The sequence below is a fragment of the Cucumis sativus genome, chromosome 3 (genome assembly GCF_000004075.3).
Source record: "Cucumis sativus cultivar 9930 chromosome 3, Cucumber_9930_V3, whole genome shotgun sequence".
NCBI classification, from domain to species: Eukaryota; Viridiplantae; Streptophyta; class Magnoliopsida; order Cucurbitales; family Cucurbitaceae; genus Cucumis; species Cucumis sativus.
In genome coordinates, this window is record NC_026657.2 from 29,976,159 (window position 1) to 29,999,838 (window position 23,680).

General features: G+C 35.9%; 4 protein-coding genes across 10 annotated transcripts; all 4 read right to left on the minus strand.

The window, feature by feature from the left end:
* Positions 1–5,287, minus strand: LOC101219394 (cell division control protein 48 homolog E). The gene is made up of 9 exons (XM_004137784.3): positions 5,052–5,287; positions 4,782–4,947; positions 3,232–3,460; positions 2,137–2,903; positions 1,750–1,971; positions 1,557–1,628; positions 1,181–1,462; positions 658–1,017; positions 1–535 (listed from the first exon to the last, which is right to left on the minus strand). Exons 1-9 carry the CDS (start codon positions 5,078–5,080, stop codon positions 248–250), a joined length of 2,415 nt encoding a protein of 804 aa, XP_004137832.1. The 5' UTR covers positions 5,081–5,287; the 3' UTR covers positions 1–247.
* A 1,368-nt stretch (positions 5,288–6,655) lies between these two features.
* Positions 6,656–13,386, minus strand: LOC101214866 (TSL-kinase interacting protein 1). 3 transcript variants are annotated; one of them, XM_011653658.2, is made up of 14 exons: positions 13,121–13,386; positions 12,134–12,336; positions 11,973–12,055; positions 11,851–11,898; positions 11,650–11,759; positions 11,201–11,285; positions 10,819–11,098; positions 10,325–10,459; positions 10,027–10,169; positions 9,708–9,946; positions 9,289–9,625; positions 7,916–8,335; positions 7,680–7,802; positions 6,656–7,312 (listed from the first exon to the last, which is right to left on the minus strand). In XM_011653658.2, exons 2-14 carry the CDS (start codon positions 12,258–12,260, stop codon positions 7,130–7,132), a joined length of 2,313 nt encoding a protein of 770 aa, XP_011651960.1. In that variant the 5' UTR covers positions 12,261–12,336; positions 13,121–13,386; the 3' UTR covers positions 6,656–7,129. The 3 variants fall into 3 exon arrangements, with proteins under 3 accessions (XP_011651960.1, XP_011651958.1, XP_011651959.1); XM_011653656.2 differs by having other exon boundaries at positions 10,325–10,462; positions 13,121–13,383; XM_011653657.2 differs by having other exon boundaries at positions 10,325–10,462; positions 13,105–13,383.
* A 1,070-nt stretch (positions 13,387–14,456) lies between these two features.
* On the minus strand, positions 14,457–20,382 carry LOC101219631 (phosphoglycerate kinase, cytosolic). 2 transcript variants are annotated; one of them, XM_004137785.3, is made up of 14 exons: positions 20,224–20,382; positions 19,418–19,603; positions 19,284–19,330; positions 18,751–19,021; positions 18,129–18,472; positions 17,752–18,037; positions 17,576–17,643; positions 16,664–16,915; positions 16,258–16,333; positions 15,936–16,012; positions 15,814–15,863; positions 15,614–15,698; positions 15,158–15,256; positions 14,457–15,030 (listed from the first exon to the last, which is right to left on the minus strand). In XM_004137785.3, exons 2-14 carry the CDS (start codon positions 19,560–19,562, stop codon positions 14,806–14,808), a joined length of 2,025 nt encoding a protein of 674 aa, XP_004137833.1. In that variant the 5' UTR covers positions 19,563–19,603; positions 20,224–20,382; the 3' UTR covers positions 14,457–14,805. The 2 variants fall into 2 exon arrangements, with proteins under 2 accessions (XP_004137833.1, XP_011651962.1); XM_011653660.2 differs by lacking the exon at positions 19,284–19,330.
* A 536-nt stretch (positions 20,383–20,918) lies between these two features.
* LOC101219874 (transcription initiation factor TFIID subunit 8) lies at positions 20,919–23,630 on the minus strand. Of its 4 annotated transcripts, none has more exons than XM_031882394.1 (3): positions 23,484–23,630; positions 23,233–23,330; positions 20,919–22,340 (listed from the first exon to the last, which is right to left on the minus strand). In XM_031882394.1, exon 3 carries the CDS (start codon positions 22,237–22,239, stop codon positions 21,127–21,129), a length of 1,113 nt encoding a protein of 370 aa, XP_031738254.1. In that variant the 5' UTR covers positions 22,240–22,340; positions 23,233–23,330; positions 23,484–23,630; the 3' UTR covers positions 20,919–21,126. The 4 variants fall into 4 exon arrangements, with proteins under 4 accessions (XP_031738254.1, XP_031738252.1, XP_031738253.1 ...); XM_031882392.1 differs by having other exon boundaries at positions 20,919–22,492; XM_031882393.1 differs by adding an exon at positions 22,424–22,492 and having other exon boundaries at positions 23,233–23,607.
* Positions 23,631–23,680: the final 50 nt, after the last annotated feature.

The following is a 23,680-nucleotide window of genomic DNA, read 5'->3' on the forward strand; positions in this document are numbered from 1 at the left end:
AAAAGAAACTCCTTTGTGTGTCAAGAATGATTGTAAATGATAATCACATTCAAATAAAATCTGTTCAGTTTTTTTATGCAACCCATAAAGAAATTATGAGTTAACAAAATGATTTCCCGAACTCCATTCTTTCAATCCAACTGTTTGGATTCAGGATTCTGTCCAATAAAAAAATCGATCCATATGATGAAGTTATATCATACTACCAAGTCTAAAGCATAAATGGGATTGGAGTCTAAATGCCATACTAGTTATAGAGATCATCTTCATCACCCCCACCAGCAGAAGTTGCAAATGGGTCGGATGCAGCTGGTGCTGAGCTCTGCTCAAACCTGAACTCGGCTCCAAACCCTCTTGACTGCTGAAGTGTTTGTGCAAATGCCTGGTATTTGCGGATGTCAGCATCACTGACACTCCTTCGGGCATACTTCATAGATTCCTCAAAGTGAGCAGCCCTGATCTCGGCCACTTCATCATCAGCATCCTCCTCCATCGCCTCGGGGTTCTCGCTTTTCCTCCTCTCCTTCTCAATGTCCTGCAAAAGAGCATCGATAATTTGATCACTACAGCTGGCTTTTGCGGTGGGGATGGGGGAGAGGTTGGACTGCACGCATAAAAGAAAAGAAAAGAAAGTTCATTTGAAAGTAAGAGAAAAACCTTCTCAATGTTCTCTCTAATTGCATATTTGCAGGCACGCTGACAAATTTCTGTAATATCAGCACCACTGAAGCCTTGAGTATACTTGGCAAGGGCTCTGAGTTCCACATCTTTTGAGATTGGAGATTTCCTCAAGCAAGCCTTGAAAATCTGAAGTCGAGATTCTTCGTCAGGAAGAGGAATATAAATCAACTGATCGAGACGACCAGGTCGTAAAAGAGCAGGATCTATAATGTCTGGTCTGTTGGTGGCACCAATAATGAAAACAGTTTTCTTCGCAGACATTCCATCCATTTCCGTAAGAAGTTGGTTCAGTACACGATCAGCAGCACCTCCAGCATCCCCAACACTACTACCTCTCTGCAAGTATTGACAATGAGAAAGAAAAGGTCTTAAGAACACGCCAAAGGAAACTAAGCTAATATTTTCATATATACGGTTTATTAATATCCATCATAATTCCTTCTGTCAAATCCTAAAAAGAAAAATGAAAAGATCTTCATCCATAAACATGGTAACGCACTTGTGTAGCAATTGAGTCAAGTTCGTCAAAGAACAAGACACAAGGAGCAGACTGCCGGGCCTTGTCAAAGATTTCACGAACATTGGCCTCACTCTCTCCAAACCACATCGTGAGCAACTCTGGGCCCTTGACGCTAATAAAGTTAGCTTGACATTCATTTGCAATAGCCTTTGCCAGAAGAGTCTTTCCACATCCAGGAGGGCCGTAGAAAAGAACTCCTTTTGAGGGCGACATCCCAAATTTCTCAAACTTCTCAGGATGTTCAACTGGATATTGAACCGTCTGCATAAAATTCAAAAAATGAACAAATATTATCCCTCTGAAAATAGAAGAGATTGGGAAGAGTGATTGGAAAATAATAATAATAATAATTAACCTCTTGGAGCTCTCTCTTAACATTCTCAAGACCTCCAATATCCTCCCATGAAACATTTGGAACTTCAACAACCTGTTCAACAAAACTCAAGCGATTAGGATACATCCGAACAGATGATCTGAAAGGTGTGTGAAATGTTAAGACATAAGAAGCACTTGCAGTCGTTTGAACATGAATAGTACAAACTACTTACTGTTTCACGAAGAGCTGATGGGTTGCTGGTTCCAAGAGCTGTCTGGAAATGCTCATTTGTAACTGCCATTGAATTGAGTATCTCAGCATCTATAGAGTCATCTTCCAAATCAATTACATCCATCTTCTCTCTGATACATTGAAGAGCAGCCTCAGTACAGAGAGCTGCCAGATCAGCACCAACATACCCATGCGTATCTTTAGCAATCCTCTCCAAATCGACCTGAATTATATAGTTCCACAGAATTTTATGAGCTCTTAGTTATCACTAAAAAAATAAAAAGATCAAACCAACAGAGAGAGAGAAGAAAAATAAGAAGAAGAAAGAAAGAAAGAAAGAAAAAGGAAAGAAAGAAAAAGGAAAGAAAGAAATTATAGGGGAACTAACTTCTTCAGCGAGTTTCATGTTTTTGGTATGAATTCGTAGAACTTCCAGACGCCCAACTTCATCAGGAACACCAATGTCTATTTCCCTATCAAATCTTCCAAATCTTCTCAGAGCTGGGTCAATGCTGTTGGGTCGATTTGTAGCCCCAATCACAATGACATGAGCACGAGACTTCAGTCCATCCATGAGGGTCAGTAGTTGAGAGACAATCCTTCGTTCAACTTCCCCATTGGTTTTCTCACGCTTGGGAGCAATTGAATCAATTTCATCGATAAAAATTATGGACGGTGCATTTTTCTCTGCTTCCTCAAAAGCTTTTCTGAGGTTACTTTCACTTTCACCAGCCAACTTTGACATGATCTCTGGTCCATTGATACAGAAGAAAAATGCACCAGTTTCATTTGCAACAGCACGTGCAATCAAAGTCTTCCCAGACCCAGGGGGTCCATACAGCAAAATTCCCTTAGGAGGCTTCACACCAATTGATTTAAACAGCTGCGGATGCCTCAGTGGCAGTTCAACCAATTCACGAATCTGAGCCATTTGTTTCCTAACACCACCAACGTCATCATAACCAACTTCATCCAATCTATCCTCATCCTCCCTTTTCACAGGCTCTCCATCACAAAAGATCTCAGTGTCTGGGGCAACCACACAGTATTCAGCTGGATCTGTCTCAATAACCTTGAACTCTACACTCCTCATTCCCCCCCTCACAAGGAAGAGGTCACCCTTCCTCAAAGGACGATATGCCTCCAAGAAATAGGCTGCAAATAGAAGACAATTGGAGAGTCTTGAAATGGCATATTACAACATCGTAAAGTTAGATAAAAACGCAGACATGCAGTTAGTGGGTGTTCCAAATATGCATCTTAGAGCACTGAAGTACAGACTGAAATCAGAAAGCCCAAGCCAAGATCATGCATGCATATGCCAATAATAGATATTATTAAAAGATCAATGAAATGCTTAAGCCCCAATGAGTGGGTTGAAAATTCTTATTCGAATGGGAGAGAAGAGAAAAGAGATAGGATGGCAAACATATGAAACCGCATGGGTATAGTTTATGAAGAATGTTGAAGATAGGAAACTTACGTTTCAAATAAGCATCAAAAAGATTCCCAGTAACTCCTTCAATGGTATCATCCACAGGAAGAATGTGTACACGCTTCCCATACTTAACATCAGCACATTGGTGCACAGAGACAACATCACCAAGCCTAACCCTAAGATTGCTTCTCACGACCTTGTTCATCCTTATTTTAGGCTCATCACATGTATCATCAGCAAGAGCAATGCATATTGTGTCCTTCCTCTTTTTACCCTGAATCCAAAATAGAATGTAGAAATATATACAAATTAGTATAACTGGGAAATAATAATCACAGGTCCCTCTTAATAAAATTGAAAAAGGGGGAAAAAACCAATCATAAGCTCCAACATGTAATTATTTTAGAATCTATTATGAAAATTGCAGTAAGTTGAATAGAAAGACAAGAAATAAGAATAAGATGTATTTTTTAGTTCAGAAGGTTGCAATAAATTATCATAGGATTGACTTAACATCGCTTGTAACTTTTCATCCAAACCAAAGGCATGCATCTGGCCTCATGAAAAGATAGAACCCTGGCCTAATGGATTCTGTTCTCTCACTAGATTACCACCTCGAATTGATTATTGTACCCATATTCACTTTGTACAATCACATTTAACACACTCTATTTTGCTAACAAATGTAAGATAGTTATTCAAGTTCAACATCGAAAACGAAGCCATCAGCAACAGGCTTCTTAGTTGGTTCTAATATGGTTGATTAACACGTTCTAGCATACACCAAGTCACAAGTCTGTCCCTTTTGTTAATCGTACTGTCACATTTTTCATGTATCTTGCTAAACCAAAAGAGTAAAAATCTTTAAAGCAAATTTAACACCGATAATAGCTTTATAATGCAGTTAAACTATCCTAAATCACAGGAAACGTAGAACAGTTAAAATACATTATATTTTCATTACAATTCTAAAAGCCAAGAAATGGCTATAGATGATGAGAATACCTAAAAGCAAAAAGCAAAAAAATAATACTACTGGGCCACATCTTCGAAATTCCACACAATTCTTTCAAAACTTCCTTAACGTATCCTATATATTTAACATTGCCACCATTCCTCAACTTATTTTCTGCAACTATAAGGAAAGTTTAGTATGGCCCACATACAAATTACTATCTTAGTTTTAGTGCAAAACATCTAAATTCCAATATCGTAGAGCTGAAATCCCAACTTTCAATAACCTATTTGAAAGTGTATCAGATGGAGGACCCCGCGGAGAACCCACAAACAATTGATTGAGTTGAAATAGGTTAAGAATCAACACTAGTATTCACAACAATTAGCAGTAAGATGGAAGAAAAGACCAAGAACAGTTATGTATATAAAACATTTCACTATCTAAAACGAGTATCAAACAGAAACCCAAAGGCCCAAAAGAAACAAACAAATAAATAAAATTCCCCATCGGGGACGAAAATGGTATATCCGGATCCCAAGGTATTTTACAAACTTAAAACCCTAAAGAATCAAACAAAAATTTCTAAATCCATAAGGGTAGCGGATGAAAAATTCCAATTAATGAGAAGAATGCAGACCTTAATGAGGATCGTATCTCCACGGAAGAGTTGAAGCTTCTCCATGGTATCAGGATGAAGAGCGACGACGGAGTTATCATCGTTGATAGCTTCGTCGACAACAAGACGATTAGGGGCCTTCTTCCGCTCCAAAATGGCGGTGCTAAAGTCCCTCTTGGTACCCTTGCTGGAGAAACACAAAAATCAAAAGAGAAATGGGAAAAAAGAGTAAGATTCGAAAATGTGGATCTGTAAATGGAACAAGAAAGAGAGAGAAAAATAGAGGCTTACGAGTCAGAGGATTCAGGTTGATTGGCCATAATCAGCAGCAGAAATGGAGGGAGAGGCAAAGAGAATCAAAAAGGAGAGAATTTTTCCGTCGAACTTAGCGATATTTGGGGAAATCCTCACACGATTTGCGATATTTGTAGCTGATGAAGAAGAAGAGAGATTTCGCCCTTTTTTTTTCTTGTTCGAAAAGAAAGGTTTTTCTTTTTTCTTTTTTTTTTCTTTCTTTTTTTTTTTTTGGTTATCTAAACGTTTTCTTTTCCAATCCCCAACCAATTTGAATAATGTTTTCCACGTAATTTAAAATAAATAATACTCATTATAATATTTTTACATGTGTTTTATTTGAATTATCAATAGTAAATGAATTGAAGCTTAAGGTAAATGGTGCAAACATATCAATTATGTGGTCAATTATTATGTTGGATAACAACACCTATTGTCTTATTAAGATTAAAGGTTCTTGATTTGAAATAAATATGCATATAGTCTCAATTCTATTTATGACAAATTTATTTTTGGATTTATCTATAGAATTACTAAACTACATATACTTCATTAGTTAAAGATCTTAGGCAGATTTGAAAAAGAAAAATGAGGGAAAACTAACTGTTGGATATTGAAAAGAAAAAAAATACATTTTGATGGATGCAGTCGGAGTTGGTCGACCCTAAAAGATAACCCAACCTATGAAGTTTCTGTTTTAAATTTGGAAACATCTCACCAAGATCATACTACATAATATAACCCTAAGATTGATCATACTACATAATATAACCCTAAGATTGACCCTAAGACAAGTGGGTCAACAGACCCCTACTCATATTTTTTGACCCCTACACAATTTTGTTCAATTTTCTAACTTAGTCCAACACAACACAATATTTTGGGTATATTTAACCCAACAATACAGTTTGGATAATTCGAGTTGGTCGGGTTACCAATTTTTATGAATATCTTACTTTTTTTTTTATACCCATCAATGGTATTCAATAACTATATTATATAAAAAAGTAGTTATATTTTTTAAACTATTTACTAAATATTCATTTCTTCTTCCTGGCTTTTACAAAATCCATCAATGAGTTATATTTTTTAAACTACTTACGAAATATTCATTTCTTCCTGGGCTTTTACAAAATCCATCAATCACTCTATTAACCCTTTTAAGATATTGAAAAAATTTGGTAAACTTTTGCAATTAAATTCATAAATGAAAATATATATATATGAAAAAAAAAATTCAAATATAAAAAAGCAAGCCAAAATATTTACCTAAACTTATATTAAGAATTTTGCACTAATACCTGTATGTTCACTTAAGCAACAAAAACTTGTCCTCAAAGGTGTAAACTAAAATGAAACATTTCATTATTCTTTTTTTTGGCAAAATGTACAGGTAGGTTTTGGCCATCCATAGAACCAAATTTCAATAATAGCATTAACAGGATATAATTTATCTCATACCGACTCTGAGGAAGGAAAATAATAGTAAATGTAGGCAACATTTTGAAGAATTATTTCATTCTAGATGGATGCATGAGAATATATTTTTTTAATTCTCAAGCCCATCTTGTTGACTGCAATCACATGACAAAGCACAAAGAAACATCGGAAGAATAATCACAAATTTTGCCAATTGGGTTGAAGATGTTCTCAGCTTTAGCTGTGTACAATTTACAAGAACTGAACACACAGCCCCACTTAAAAAAAAAAAAAACACGTTAGAAATTAAGTAGATTTTTCTTTCCATGTCTATTTTGTACAAATTGGGGAACCCCCAAAAGCAAAGAAATTTTTAGATACAAAACCAAGATTGTGAAGTACTTACGTGGGCAGCACTAGGCTTAGGCCATGTTCTCCCTCCTCCACCTCCTCCACCTCCTCCTCCTCCTCCTCCAACTAAAAATTAGACACTGAACTTTATATTCTACTTTGCTCTACAGCAAAATACCATGGCTGTATTTCGGATCCAAAATTACAGAATCTCATCTTCTTTACTTCTCTAATTTCTGGATTCAAAAGCCAACACCCTGGCTTCCATCTTTCAAAATAATCAGATAAGGAAGGCTTTCTGAAGCTCAACTGTTGAATGCTGATGATTCTTTCTTGTCCAAGCCGAAAAAGGAGCAATTTTGAAATGCATCCAAACTGCTTGCTATTAAACGGTTCAAGCTGCTAAGGCTATCGCCTAAAATTAATTCCTCGTTATGGTACTTGTTAGTCGATGGCAAGTCCAAATCCAAGGGGCCTAAAGAATCAGGCTGAAACAACAAGAAAGAACAAAAACAAAAGTTAGCTTTATTCTGCATGTGAAAATCGTGTGTGACAACAATCATAGTTCCACAAAATTATACGAATGCTGGTATGGCAATAATATTAGTAATTAGTTAGGTAGCTTTTTAGGGAAGTTTGGTTGTAAATACAGTCACTAGGGAAGAAGGAGGATAATAATTTTTATGGGTGAATTAGGGCTGGAGAGTGATTCTCAAGAGATTGGCAGGACCCAAGTACCTCAACCTACTTGGTTTATTATGTAGTTTTGTTACCACCTATATCTCAATATAGTCGGGTCCTATCATAATACAACCAAGAGAATTTTCAACATGGGAAGAACATAAACGAACATACCCAATAGATATCCGCTAGCTCATCAATATCTTTTGTTTCCGTGATCTGTGGATCAGACTGACACTCGTCCATCAGGTCTTCTTGAATGTGATCCTCTATTGGGCTCTCTGATCTAGGAAAATCCTGTGTAATAACAAAATTGAACATATTTTAGAACTATATTCACTTCCAAGCAATCATTTCCGTTCATCAGTAGAAGTTATGTTGTTTAAACAAGGCATTTTCAAAATAACTACCTCGGTCATGTGGCTGAATCCCATGGAATTGGTTCTAGCAACATGTTTGCAACCTCGTAAAGAAGAGAATGTGAATGAACTAGGAACCTCTTGAAGGGTAACTGGATTCTTTTGAAATGAGAAGGCATCACATGTCTCTTCAGCATCCCATATGGAGGATGCATGAGACGCCAAAGTTGGTTGAGGAACTGTCTTGTCTTGCTGTCTGGATATATGAGCAGCAATTGCAGCATCAAATGAATCACAGCTGAATGGAATCTGCTGAAGACATTGGGTGCCTTCAGCAAGAGGTGTGTCAACGCAATTGGCATCCACATCCTGAGAAACTCCTGAAAGTAGATCTCCAATGCTTATATTAGTAAGGCTGTCAGCCCATTCCCCAGCTGATAAGGAAGTTCCATTGCTTAACTTCAGATCATCCTGGTTATACAAAGGATGAACCGTTTAGTATAAAGGAACTTCAAGTACGTTATGAGAAAGAAAAAGTTCGATGGAAGGGCCATAACAATCATCATGACTAAAACAAGAAGATTAGAATTTTATTATTGAACATCATTGGCACTAGAAGGAAAACAAATGTACTGGCATAATCTAGTTAATCAATTTTCTAGAATTATGCTAATGGTGGAACATAAATTTCACCCCAAAAAAAGATCCAGTTTGCCCAATTCTTAGAACCGTTGATGGGAGCATACTAACAGTATATTATAGATATAAGTTTGATGTCATGCGACGGCAATAACTAGAATCATAACTACAGCAAGAATATATGATTATAATTTTATTAGAACATCAATAGCACTAGAAGGAAAATAAGACTTGTATTGGCTGATTCCAGTGGATAAATTATTAGGATTTTGCTTAACACACACACACAAGTGTACAATGAGATAAAAATATAATGTGGAAATTCAGTTACGATTAATTCAGAAACAAATGAGATTATCAACTACGTGAAAATGGAAGTACTCAAGTGTACAATGATGGAGAGACAAGTGCAGATGGAGAGGATACATGAGCCTCAATAAGCTAATGGCAGATACAATGCATGAGATTTATAGAATATTCACCAGCAGAGCTGAATCCATTTCATCTAAAACCTCGTTAGAGGGAAAGTATCAGGGTGCAAATTTCATGGTCAAACAATGAAGTACATAGAACACAATGAATTATTTAAAAAGAAACCAAGTTTTTTTAATAATAATACAGAATAAGCGTTTTGATTGAGGGGGAAAACCCCAAAAGGAGGCAAACTAAAGGAATACATATAGTGCAGCTAGTTATTTAATAGTTAATTAAGAGTATAATCATCAATGAGATAAATACAAAGCAGGACAAAGTTTGAGATTTATAGTTAGAGAGAAGAAAAATACCACATCATCAGATCGTTGGATGATAGTTCTATCGGCCGCATTCTTTTTATCCCATGACATATTTAATACAGGATCAGAGGACTTCAATAGATCATTTGGACGTGCAGATATGCACCTCTCTGACTCACAGGGGGCAGTCGGAGTTGACGTATTCTTAGTGAGTGTACCCACTTCATCTTTATTAAAGTCCACAGGTTGAGCATCAATTGATGCTGCATGCACAATTCTTCCCTCAATATCCCTGGCATCCATGATATGATCATCTTGAATGCAGTATGCTGGCACAGACGTTTGTAATTCAACAGACTCGTGTTCTGCATTGGAACACCAACCATACCTTCAAAAATATTTCAAGTCAGTTATGTTGTTACTAATTCATTTTTTTAGTAGAAATCCAAAAAGGGACAAAATAAATAAACCTTAAACGAAAAACTTGGGGTCTTCCAATTGTTGCATAGACATCACCGGCACTCTCAAAGGAGTCTTGTGTCCATCTTTGACAATCTGCCAGGCTTTTTCTCTGGATACTGTACGGAAAAAGCATAAGCTCTCCATGAGCAGCACTTGAATTGCCCCATTTTCGACTTAGATGCTCTAAAACTGATGAAATTTTCTTGCGAGTACTGAGAGTAAGCTCCAAATATGGATTGTGTTTATCCTGAACAAAAGACGACTCAACATTGTAGTAATGTCAAAATGCTTAAAATATAAATTGTTGATGCAATCTCTGAGTCTCACCGATTCCAAGGCTCTACGAGTCCCATCATCAACTGGGAATAGCTGAAGCTTCAGCTTTATAGAAGCAACATCAATCAAGGAATTTGGCTGAAGAGGGGGCAACAATAGCAAGGGGCTCCCAGCAGGATCGGTACTTTTTTTCCCTGGAAAAAGTTTGAGAGCAATCAGTCACAACGGTGAAGAAATTTCACACATTTTTGTTCATCCTTTAATGTAGTGTTAGATTTTGCATACTACCTTTTCATATAAAGTTTATAACAAATATATAAGAAATAAAAAGTAGATGGCTTGCACTCACCTAAAGTATTTTGATCACGTAAAACGTCTCTATTAGTGATGGTGCGCTCTAAATGCTCAGCAGCATCAGCAACCAAAGACACACCTGCTATTGCAGCTTTTTCCCATTTTTTATATGCAGCTGATGATACACCTCCTTCTAAAATTAAAAATACCCAATGGATAAATATTTCTTGGTCAGTATCAACAGTGCAACCCCAAATACATAGCAACTTTAACATCTTTTTCCACTTTTGATGAAATCTTAGTTGATGAAATACATAACGTCTTATTTGCATCTTCACAACACTTAATTCCTATAAAAATCCTTTTTTTAATAAACTTACAATCCTGATCTGATATTTCAGATTCAAAAAGTTGGACAAAGGAAATACCTTAGAAATGAAGAATGTAATAGAAAAATTAATTTCTTTTTTTAGGAAACAGAGAAAACTTAATAAAGAACTCAATCTTCTAAAATAAACCAAGATAACCCTCTCAGAGAAGAGCTCGCACCTGATTTTCTTCTCTGCCTTGATGGTTTAAGGACTGTGGGATACCCACCATTGTTTCCACGGTTAATACCAACATTCACATTGCGTCTAGAAGCTGTTTTCCTGGGGCCCAATTTTGGAATGTTTTGAGTGTCGACTAAAACTAATTTAACTGCACGGCCATCATGACCTAATGCTCTACTCTGATTTGAGACAGCATTAGGTATAGGTGGAGGGCAGTTTTCTCCCTGCAATGGGCGTTTTCTGACATTCTTCTTCCGATCTTTCAAAAGTTGATGCTCCTTCATGTAAAAGGGAGTTGGTCAGTCCAGCAGCACATGAAGAAGAGTTTCAAACATAGAAAGGCACCAAAGGATGGGAGGGATTAGATAGTTCTGACTAACCAAGGCTTCAACAAAAATCTTGAAACGTCGGGGTTTCAGATGAAGTTTTGAAGCTTTGCAACTATATTTTTCCAGTAACGACCACCTGTTGGGCATGCCAAAAATCGCGAGATAAATCAAAACAATCATTTTATACTATTTTCTCAAAATAAATATCTTCTTATATTATATGTGAAGTAGTCAAACCGCACAAAGAAAATAATAATAACTCATTAAAGTACTACAGAAATTACAAATTCCCTCAACCGTCAGTCCACTCACTCCAGATACACAAGGGCCAACATTCCCAACAATGATGTCAAATGGATTATGCCAGAATACGAGAAGCCAAATTGATTTTCATAGTTCTTCACACATATGCCAACAATCAAATGAAACTATCCACTCACATTTGGAAGCATAGATAAGATTGATGGAATGGTGACCACATAATAAATATTAATAATTACCATCGAAGCATTGCAGCATTAGTATCCTTAGAGTTTTTAGCATCCAGACATAACCCAGGAGCCAACAGCTTATTCATACGCCTTACCAGACGGTAATAATAATGTCTGACCTGTTTGCAAAATTATTTTCAATACATAAGAAGGGAATAAAGTACAAGTACAAGGATAACTTTCCAACAGAAGACCCTTTATAACAAGCACCTGGTCCTTGTTTTTGCTTTGGACATGACAAGTGATTTTTTCAAAATTCTGCACAGAATGCATGATGCAATCAGAAGACATCCATATTAACAAATATGCAAAGTGAGTGGACAGCTACATACCTTGCCAACTTGCCGTAATGCAGTGAAGAAACTTTCCTCCTCTTCTCGTGTCCAAGCAGCCCATTGTCGAGTAGGCCTTTTGGCTGCATGAACCAATAAAGAACAAATTAGAGGCAAAAAAATTTCAGGTGAAGAAGGTAAAGAAAATGACAACAAAATACCAGGCAGGGGTTCTATGACATGATCAGGAGTTGATGCTGCAATGCCTTGATCTCCAACATGAGCAATGATAGTCTCTGACTGAAGATGTGTCTCAGAGTTGGAGGAGACAATTAAATCTGTCTGCATTTTATATTTTACAATGAACTATTTACTCTTGCCCTTCATTGACTTCCAAATGATGCTATTAAGCATCAGCTAACAACTGCAAAAATGGGTGATCCTTTCAAAGTCAAAAGAGAAATCCAAGATCTTCTTACAGAATTTTTTAAAAAGCTATAAATCATACGAGAAAGAGTAGCACTTTAAAACAGATTGTCTTTATCCAATTTAATCATGTACAACATCAGGAGAAACACCAGAAAATGTTAACAATGGTAGAGCTTACCACTGGGCTTCACATACTCCAAACAATTACGAAGTAAAAGTAAAACATAACGAGTGGTTTCTTGTGTCCAGCAATTCATAAATCATCAAATGGAATAAAATGGAAAAGTATAACTACGACCATTACGACATAACTCATGATTACTCATATACAGCTTTGCAGGCATCCCTATTTATCCAAAATCCTGTAGCACAAAAATGATAAACAAAACCTAATTCCATCAATTCAATCAAACCCTACCCCAAATAAACTTATAGCTCACAAACTAAAATAGAGGATGTAATCAAACTTTGGACTAGAAATTCACTACTACCAGACGGCTGAGAATTCCCAGCTAATTCAAATCGTTTAACCCTAAATTAAATCCGAAGAACGATCACTCAGCAAAACCTTACATGAACAACTAATTAACCAAATTACGTTAAAATTCCTTAAATTCAAATCACAAGCAGACAATCGAAAACAAATATTCTAACAATCTCCACTCCATTTTTAGGTCATCAGAGACGATTTAGGGTTTCGAACTGCATCCATGGTGAACAGAAAAAATCTTCAGAAAAATCAACAAGCGAATCGAATACGTACACTACACAAGCAATACCTCAAATGGATCGGAAAATTCGAACAATCTGTAACGCCAAAAGCTTCGAATATTATACAAAAACGATGAAAACCGGAGGGGATTTTCCGACAGCCGTCTACAGTAGAAGGATGAGAAAGATGAAAACAAAAATAAAAAATAAAAAATAATAATTTTACTTTGTGAAAAGAGAAGAGGGAAAAACAAATTGAAAAAAAAAAGTGTAATTCCTCAAAATGCTAAAAAGAAAAAACAAATTGTGAATTTGTTGGGAAAGGATCTGTCTTAAACATTTACTTCCCCTACTTTATTCTATAAGGCCATGTATTTTATTTTTTTGACACAGAGAAAATATTTTTAAATATTACTTAACCTTATAACAAAATAATAATAATGTATTTTCTAATATTTATTAAATAATTAATACAAATATAACTTAATATGGCAGATTGTGAATGTGGGTAAAGTTTAGGAAAATAGATCTAGATTTATTAAAGGTTCAATTTTCTTACCTTTTTCTTTTTTCATTCGACGGTTTTAATATTCAATCACTTGAGCGATTAGATGGTTAATTAAAAAAGAAGTTGAATAAGATGGATTAAGAATAATTTTTTTTCCTTTTTTATTTAGTGTTGGAATCTATGTGTTTGAAAGAAAAGAAGAAAAAGTAAAGGGGTTGAGTTTGAGAAGCAAAATGGGGAACTTTTCTTTCTTTAGAAGGATTTGCTCATTGGGTTGCTGGGAATATGTTAAAGGGGCTATAAAAACTGAAACTTGGAAAAAAAGGATGGGGGGGGGGGGGGGGGGGGGGGGTTTAAATGCTCTTCTTTTGGGCCCTTTTCCCTGCCAATTTGTGTATGTCAAAAGTCTTACTATTTTTGTTTTATTTTTAAATACTATTTGAATAGCTTTCAAAATGTTCATTTTGATCGATTGATTTTTTTTAAATATTTGAAAGGTAACCATTTTAATTCATTAAAAATGAGAATGAAATGATCAAAGTAGTCACTTTTTTCAAAGAACAAGGATCAAAATGAAAAAAGTACGCCAACCAAAGTAGTCTTAAAATTTTATTATATTTTGAAAACCATTCAAATTTTTATTATATTTTGAGAACCACTTTTGTTTTGTATAGGATAAGAGATAAAGTTGTCATATTCCTAATTGTTGGTTAGCTTGCAACAATAGCACAGCAGGCTGCAGCACCACATTGAATTTATCAGTACAAAAGTGGATGCTTAAAAACTGACCCATTGGTAAACATTGAATGAAAATGAGAAGAGAATCTAGGTAGGAAAATACAGATTATTGAAGGGAATGATGCTCAAGAAAGTGACCATTTAGTGAACAATTAATGGAAATAAAAAGAGAATCAAGATTAAAGATATTGATTATTAAAGGTAATCTAATTGATTGAGAACCAGAGGAGAAATGAGTCTTTTGTTTTCTTTTCTTTGCAACAAAGGGCAAGGCTTTTCTCTAACGTTGAGTCAAGCTCTTCGGAATCAGGCAACATTTTTTATCACACTAGTTTCTTTGACGGATCAGCTTCTACACTACAAACTTGGTTAATGATAACGGCCTCCGTCGATTAGATAAAACACAAGGTTGAAAGTATATGAACTAGGAGACCATGTTAGGTTGTACTTTCATGGCTTCTTAGAGCTTCAGTGGTGAATAACCATAACAAAGGAAATTTTTTCTGGTCAGTTGAACGATTTGGTCGTTGATTTCGAGAGCATTAACCTAAACATAGGATCCCCACGATCTAATACGTGTCGTTCCCAATCCGATCTGACTCCAAACGGGTTCTCACTTAGCCATTCTTCCCCAACTTGTTCTTGCAAAACACCTAGTTTCCCTTTTCCATATAGTAAGAAAGCTTCCCTCATTCTTAAAGCAACAGCTTCAACATCAGATTGAAGAAAGACCTAACAAATAGGAATCCAGATGTAACAAGAGTAATAACCATATGACATAAGAGAAGTCCAACATCCAAGATGAACATTTACTTGAAAAGAAAAAAAAGGTGAAGATGCACTGAGAAAATGGTAGTACCTTGCCATTAGACGCAAGCAAGTCTGCCACTGCCTCCACTAATGACCTTTGCAACATTCTCCATCTGTGCTCCGGTTTATTGAAATCGGGGTTGGGACACTGTATATACAGAGAGTAAATATATTTGGTACAGAGGTGTGCAATTAAGATTTTAAAGTATCGATAGAGCTAGCACTATGAATGGCTCGTATCAAGCAATTAATAGTTAGGCTTTTGTAAATAGCAACGCCTCTTCAAGGCTTTAACTTTCAAGAATGAAATCAGTATCTGGTTCAAAGTCATGAAGGTAGTGAATTCTATGAGTGATCTGAATTTAGAGATATTAGCTGGAAAATTCCAAGTGCGTAGCATAGCAGAGTAAAACAAACAGCATTCTATCAGTTCTCAGTAATATCATGGCTAGGAAGGGTCAAAATCCAAATATTGGGGACAACATGATCCATGAGGGTTGTGTACCTGTATAGAGACAAGCACCAACTCCCCTGGATAATTACACACAATAGAACGAAACGTTGACGTTGCATTCGTCGCAATAAAATGCCTGATACCATGAGAAAAAATCGAGATAAAATTTAGTAAAGAAACAAAAAACCAGATCCAAAGGTACATGTTAACCTAGCGTCAGGGACAGAGGATGCTTCATTGATATGCCTTACCCATTCTTCATCTCCAATTGATGAACAGAATGTAGACAACGTTTCACAAGCTGAAAAGGTCGTACAAGTGTGAGATAATGTATATGGTTAAGGTTAATGCTGATAATGACAAGAAAGAAGACCTTTTCATTAATCTCTAAACCAAGAAAATTGTGATCCTTCCTCCTCCTAGCCATTTCCAGAAGAAACATCCCATTACCTGGCATTTACAACTTACAACTTATCAGCTAACTTCGTGAATAAACAATTAAATGCAATCGTCATTGGCTTCTTTAAACTTGTACAGTTGTACCAACAAAAGAAAAAACCATTCACTTGTACCAAAAATGTCAGATAGCATGAAAATCAACCTTTTAGCTGTTAGATACAGAGTTTTACTATAAAAGGGATAGAAAGAATTTTAATCCCCCAAAAAAAAAGTATATGATACAAAGAAGATAATACCACTTCCAATGTCAACCACTAAAGGCAGAGTTGTATCACAAAACACTGCATCCCAGTTAATCTCATATGGGTATGCCTGCATGAACAAATCATTTCAAACTAGTTTTAGCTGCTCATCCAGATGCATACTTCAAAAATCTATCCTATGGTGGGGATGTCTTTAATGGAGTAATACCGTTCTAAAATAAGAACTTTCTGCACAAGAAATGATGATAAATGGAAATTGTAGCCTTGCAAAACTAGACAGCACGTGTAATCTTGAAAAAATCAATCATCAAATAGTACGTGTGAATACGATTTATGACATTCCCCCTATAAGTTCACATTATGTTCTGCTCTTCGTTGAAACAATTTAAACACATCATTTGTTTTTTAGAAAATATAACAAAAATGCCTAAAAACTTACTCTATCCAAGGCCAAAACCCCTGGAAGTTGTTTCCCTTTAAAGAAATCCCATACAACTGAAGCATTCTCAAAAACATTATAAGCACATAGGGTACTCGATTCCTGCATAATTGCTTTGCATGCAGTGGTTCCAACAACAGTTATATCACAATCCCTTTGGGATAGATCATATAGCTTTCTTGCTAATCTAGAAGCTCCACGGGCACTTTGGCTTGAATCACTGAATTTCACAGGTCCAATCCATATAATTTTCTGCAACATAGCGCTCAAAGTGTTAGACCGATCCTCACTTGAGTAAACAACAGATAAGTAATAGTTGGTGCTTTAGAAAAATGATTGCAGAATGATGCATTATTGAACCTCTTCCAACTGTAAGTCCATGACCATAAGTGCTAAATCTTAGGATCTGTAATATTATCTCAGGAGATCAATGCTTTCATAATTCCATCATTCAAAAAATGCCAATTCTTCTTCTCCAACCCTTACCCAAAGATTTGAATCCCCACAATTTCAAGTTTGATTGCACAGGCATATACATCAAAGGAATAAAAAAGTCATAGGAGCAGTAAAATGATCAAATCCCTACAATTTGAATGAAAGTAGATAGTAGATAGTGTTCCATTGATATTCAAATAAAGCAGAAATTGGAATGATTTGATCTATCCTAGTTTTTCTTCGCATGCCAAAAATTACAGCAGTTTTCTAAATAAAAGAGAAGTTGGACAACCCGAGGTGCTAAATCATAGATCTATTGAACAAGCCGAGGAGCTAAATCATAAACTATTGGACAACCCAAGGTGCTGAGCATAAAATTATGGTTCATAGCTACCACTTACCAGGCAATGGCAGATACATGGGATTTTAGATCAAGCAGAAGCAACTTTTGTAACTTAAGGAAAATTTGACTTCTACCTTGCTATTCATAAGCAGGGCATTTATTTCGTCCAGTGATGTAGGACCAAGATCAACTGGTAGCCAACCTAGAAGCGGAAGAAGTTAATATAACAAAATAACAAGTTTTTAAATACGAAGTGTAAAACCTTAAAAAGGATAAATATTCATTTGAGTTGGGGAAAATGAGAACTTACCATCTGGAATATCATGGGAAGCAAATATTTCCATTTTCTTTGAAGTGTCAACGTTCGCACACCAGAAGTCCTTGGGGTATACAATTCGTACCCTTTTATCAAGTGAAAACTGGATTAGTTCTGCAGCTTCCTTACATACACCATGATTCATCAATCTGTAAGAAACAGACAGCCCCAAGGCTTGCATGATCTGAAATGACATCATTCCAACAAAGACCAACACAGAGCATGTTGAAGCTAAAACGTGCAAGGCAGCCAATTTGTTTAAGAGGTTGCCTCCTCCAATCTGCATCAAAAAGTTCATAATACATTACATAGAATCGTTTTATGGCTGATGAGGGGAAAATCCATATCTATTCAAGTACTGGAGAATATACAATTGCAACATAAGGTTGCCTCTTGGTTTGTGCAGCTTTTTTTAACTGGCATAAACCTTCTTGAAAGTTAAAGCCAGCTAGGCAGGTACTGCAAAAACGAGTAATCCCAACTGTGGATGCAAGAATTCTATGAGATTGGGAGAAGGAGTCATTAACAAAAATATCAACACCTAAAGATAGCATCTTGGAAAATTTTGAGCAATTCGCAACTTCTTCTTTGAACACGGAAAGATTCTCGAGAAGGAGAATATCAGCTTTCTCAAAGCCTTCTTCGGTTAACATCATACTATACGAACTGCACTTTACCGGGCAAACTTTGAGTTGAAGAACAGAGGACAAATAATCTGTAATTGCAAGCCATCAATTATTAAGCATAAAGTAAAATCTAAACAAACCAAAACCATCTGAAGTCTAAAAGTGGAGCTCTGTTAAGGTTTAACTTTCATGCATTATGGTTGTCTATTTACTTCAATCCTACTTCGACATATTCATGTAGAATCAACATAATGAATTATCTCCAATAAAATAATAACAATAACAAAATCATAATGAATTATCTCCATTCTTAAAATGAAACAACAGTGTACAATATCGAAACCAGAAAACATCCTAGAATGTGTACCCACGACAGACTTTATATCCAGATATCTTGCAGCAGAGTTTGTATTCCAGTTGCTAGCAAGTATTACTTTTGCTCCAGATTTGTGCAAGTATTTAATGGTGAACACTGCATTCTTCATCGAGTTAGTCTTTAGGTCCATTTCTTCCAGTAGCAGTAATGTTGAATCAAATCTGACCATTACAACTTTTCCGGCAAGTTCTTCCCTGGGAAACTCTCCAAGAGTTTGTACATGTGGAACAGCCTCTAAATTCCACCAACTGGAAGCATGGTCCTACAGGATCCACAAATTCTTATTAAGACCACAAGCCAGTTATACACAATACTTGGTATGAGAGAACATGTGTTGGACTTTTAAATGGCAAACTTCACTTAAGGCAAAAAAAAAAAAACAAAGAAATCAAATCAAGTTTAAAAAACTCAGACAAAGAAAGTAGGATACTGAAAACTTAAGTTATACACAGAGAAATAAAATCCTAAAGTTCCCTTTCCATCATTAAATAAATTGGATGGCAAAGACTGAGCCTTTTAAATACCTCCGAGTTCACCAAGTTCTTACAATAGACTGCCCCCCAACTTCGTGCTGAGAAGCATTTCAAACAAGACATACTTGTATAAGATTAAGGCGCAAACTCAAAGTTTAATATATAGAGAAAAATTAACTTTATACCTGGGGTTGACATTAAGACAGCATGATATCTGTCATATTTGGAGAAATATGGAGACAAATTTTGACGATATAACTTGGCTGGATCTTGAGCAACTGCTTTAATAACGAAAAGAATTCCTTGAGGTGGATTTAAAAGCTGGCCCATCTCCTTTTTCCTTATTCGAGAAACGAGAATTCTGCACTAGACTGCAACAAACCAATCATAAAACAACATGAGGTAGAGAACTTTCAAATTTGAGAATGAACCAAATAGGTAAGACCGTAAGGAGGTGTTTAGTCTTCCGTAATGAGATAGATTTGTAACGTAACACAATCCAAAACTCACGTTTGTAAAAAGCGTTTTGATCCAATTTGTAATATAAAAACTTAACTCATTCCATCCATTTTCAATTCAACCCTCTTTTTTACTGTTTACGTCTTTGATTAGTTATGCTTTCCAACACTCTTCTGATTTTCAAATCAGTAATTCTGGTGGTATTTCAGCTCTTCAAAGTCTCTGAGAGCATTGGGAGACTCCATCCCAGAGTACGTGGCATATCGATAATCGATTCCACCTAAACTATGAACTTATAGTTGAACACTAAAAATGTTTATCAAATTAAGTGGCTAGCAACGAGTATGGTTTTAAATTGTAATAGTTCTTAGAATGAAACTTACTAGATGATAATTCATAAAAGTTTCCGGCAAAGTTTCTCCTGAAAACTAGATAAAATACGCCTAAAATTGAAACTTTATATCGTGGAAAATGAGACCCATGATATAAATACTCCATTTGCATGTTTTCTTTTAAAAAGAAATGAGCTTACCGATTTGAAACCTTTCTTAGAGGCATCTCCGACCAATTTTCCGGTCATCTATTGTCTTCCTTCTTTCCTTCATGTGTTATCTCCCTCCGGACTTCACTTTTCTTTTTCTCTCTCCTCCCCCACGTTTCGTTGGCATGTAGAGGGTGCGTTTTTTTAAAAAAAATAATTAATATTTTTGTTCCTAAATTTTCCTCTTGCAACCCAAAAGATACGTTAAAAAAAACCAAAATGAGTATGAATAATTTCACTTGTGTTAGACGCAAGTTACAGGCCAAAATTCATCGATTTTCAATCTTTAGAATAATTTTCATTTGGCTCGAGAAAACGAGCTAAAATGTAATTAAAATCACTGAAATTCTAAGAGAGTCTTGAGATCCTTTAGGAATCAAGAGCGGAACAAAAAATTAGACCGCAAATCATAAAAGGATGAAAAACATAATTAAACGATTATTTAATTGGCTCAATCCAAACGTGTTTTTCCATTATCGTTGAATTAGGCCTATTTTGAATTGATGTAAAAGACTGTTTCTGCAATATGGTTAAATGAGATTAGTCTTTCTGCCTGCCAATGGTAAATGGTTTCAACATGGTAGCTAATTTATCTTACAAATGATTTGTTAGAAGGTTGAAGTTTCTCAAATAAGTTTGGGATCAAAGTCACGTTAGAATTATCAAATGTAAAGAAATAGAATGAATGAAACAAGAAAAAAAGGGGAAGAAATTCATTTTTTGAGTTTAAATCACAGGCCAATTTGCCATTGCAGTATTGAAGAGAGAAAAGAGAGAAGAGAGAAAAGAGAGAAAAGAGAGAAAAGAGAGAAAAGAGAGATTCAGAAAGGGCTTAAAGTTTAACACATTCAAGCAAGCAACAGCAATGGGAATAATTATGATCGGGCTTTTGGATTATGATTGATTGAGTTCTTCTGGCTTCTCTATAGAATGTCTGAGAATGTATTCAACTCTCCTCTTCTTTTCATCTCTTTCGTTCTTATGCTTTCGATCTCTTTCGTCGTCTCGTCTGACCCAAAACACGGATTCCCTAATTCCTCTCATTTTAGCACTCAAATTCATAGATCCTCCAAGAAATGTTTTGCAAGTTTCTAACTTGAAATGAACAAGAGGCCTCACACGAGGAAGAATCTTTGCCTTCTCGTCTTGACTATTCGGACAGCCACCGCCTTTAATCGCCTCAATGGCAGGGGCGAACACCTCTGGCACAGACAAATGGCTTATCCCATCCTTGCCACTTGTGTTTTCATAAGGCAATCCAATTCCATCTTCTATCTCTTGAAAACAAGTCCCAAGTAATGAATTACTTTCACCTCCTGAAAACTCGATCTCGCCATTGCCACTTCTTTCTGAACCGCAGGAAACCAATCTCTGTTGCAAACCCAACAAAGATTTCTCCGCCTTCCTCCGTTGCTTTGCAAGTTCTATCTTTTCAGCACGCAGCTCTTTCGGCTTCCTCCTCCATAAAGCTGAATGACTGTACGTATGAGCATCAGGAAATGCTGGCAACCAACTGGGAATATGTTTGCTAGGTGGGGTTTCACCAATCTGAACAAAGGTAGGAATTGACTCCCTTTTTCTGATCACAGAGAAACATGGTAGTGGATGAGCGAAAGGGATCTCTTGAACTGAATTCACATAGCAAACAATGTTTTTCACTGACCCCGAATTGGCAAGACAATGATCTGATTGCCAAGCACCCAAAAACCCTTGTGATTGTTCCAACTCTTCCAGCCCTCTGATTATATCAAAGACATTGCACTCAATTCTACCAGCTAAATTAGCATAAAATGTTGCAATCTTCCCTAAGTGATGAAGGTATTTAATGGCAATGTCAGCCAGTGTGTCTAGAGCAGACTCCTTAAAACTTTGAAACCCTACACTATTACACATTTGCGCCACCGCAATTTTGGACACCTCTTGGACAAACTCGTTGCCTCTGCATTTCCTCGAATCAGAGCTTTGTTGTTCTTTCGACTTCATGTTATTACCAACTCCATCCCTCATTGCCTCTCCATTTCAGTCTTCTTCGAATTTCGTCAGCATTTCAATTCTTCTTTGATTCCCCAGGGTAACGGTGGGTTGAATTACAAATGTTAATTTGAAATCTGAAAGCAGAGAAGAAAAATTCCGAGAATGAAGACGTGTCTAAGAGTTGGAGGAGACAATTAAATCTGTCCGTGTTTTATACTTTTTAAATAACTATTTTTCTCTTGTCCTTCATCAACTTCCAAATGATGCCTTTAGCATCAGATACCAACTGCAACAATGGAGATCATTTCAAAGTCAAAGGGAAATCAGTGATTTTCATATAGAATCTTTTTTGAAAGAAGATAAATTATACGAAAAAGAATGCCACTTGTAAACAGAATGTCTTTATCCAATCTAATCATAATCACGTATACCATCAGGAGAAACACCAAAAAACTGATAACAATGGTAAAGCTTTCACGGCGCTTCACATACTCCCAATAATTATAAAGTAAAAGTCGAACATAAAGAGTAGCTTCTTGAGTTCGTTAATTCAAAGATCATCAAATAAAATAAACTAGAAAAAGTATAAATACTGATTGCAACAGCAATCAAGATTTCTCATATATAGACAGACTCGCTAGCATCCCTTTTTATCCAAATCCTTCAGCACAAAAATACTAACAAAACCTAATTGCAGCAATTCAATCAAAGTCCTGCCCAATAAAAAATTACAGCTACATAGTAAAATATAGGAATTGGTTAAACTTCAGACTAAAAATTCATCACCGGCAGATAGCTGAGAATGTGCAACAAACTCAAATCGTTTAACCCTAGATTAAATCAGAAGAACGATCGGTAACCAAATTACAAGTAGCAATCGAAGACAACTACTCCAATAATCTCCACCCCATTATTAGATCATCGGAAACGATTTAGGATTTCGAACTACACCCATGGTCAAGTGAAAAAAAAAAAACTCCACAAAATCAACAAGCGAATCGAATATGTACACTACACTGAAAATACCTGAGATGGAATCAAGAAACCCAATAATCTGCAACGCCAAAAGCTTCGAATATTATTGGAAAACGATCAAGAGGGGAGAGAAATTTACCGACAGCCGTCTACGGTAAAGGGATGAGAAAGAAGAAAAGGAAAATTAAGAACTAAAAATAATGATTTTTGTGCTTAACAACGGAAGAGGGAAGATAATCTTTTTGAAAAAATAAGTGTAATTCCTTAAAATAATAACCAAAAATCGAATCTTGGGATCATACATTTTCATGTGTTTCGTGTTTTGCGCCAACAAAACTGGCAACGCTTCGAATTTACCTGCCCTAATGCTGTTCTAAAGAAAATGATCAACTCATCTAATAACTTTAGACATTCTATAGTCATTCTTGAATTAGAGGATACATTGTGGCATTAACTAAGAAATACGAATGAACAAAAAGGTAGATAAAGACTTTTTTTT

Coding starts and splice junctions, on each gene's coding strand:
- LOC101219394 (XM_004137784.3), bottom strand. CDS start 5,080: ATGGCCAATCAACCTGAATCCTCTGACTC. Junction 1,463..1,556: donor TTAAGAGAGAGCTCCAAGAG/GTTAATTATTAT, acceptor AATTTTATGCAG/ACGGTTCAATATCCAGTTGA. Junction 1,018..1,180: donor TTGACTCAATTGCTACACAA/GTGCGTTACCAT, acceptor CAATACTTGCAG/AGAGGTAGTAGTGTTGGGGA.
- LOC101214866 (XM_011653656.2), bottom strand. CDS start 12,260: ATGCAGACAGATTTAATTGTCTCCTCCAACTCTGAGACACATCTTCAG. Junction 11,286..11,649: donor AATGCTGCAATGCTTCGATG/GTAATTATTAAT, acceptor CATGCCCAACAG/GTGGTCGTTACTGGAAAAAT. Junction 9,947..10,026: donor CTCGTAGAGCCTTGGAATCG/GTGAGACTCAGA, acceptor TCTTTTGTTCAG/GATAAACACAATCCATATTT.
- LOC101219631 (XM_004137785.3), bottom strand. CDS start 19,562: ATGGGCCAGCTTTTAAATCCACCTCAAGGAATTCTTTTCGTTATTAAA. Junction 15,699..15,813: donor CAATTGGAGATGAAGAATGG/GTAAGGCATATC, acceptor TCATGGTATCAG/GCATTTTATTGCGACGAATG. Junction 15,257..15,613: donor TGGTGCTTGTCTCTATACAG/GTACACAACCCT, acceptor CTGTATATACAG/TGTCCCAACCCCGATTTCAA.
- LOC101219874 (XM_031882394.1), bottom strand. CDS start 22,239: ATGAGGGATGGAGTTGGTAATAACATGAAGTCGAAAGAACAACAAAGC.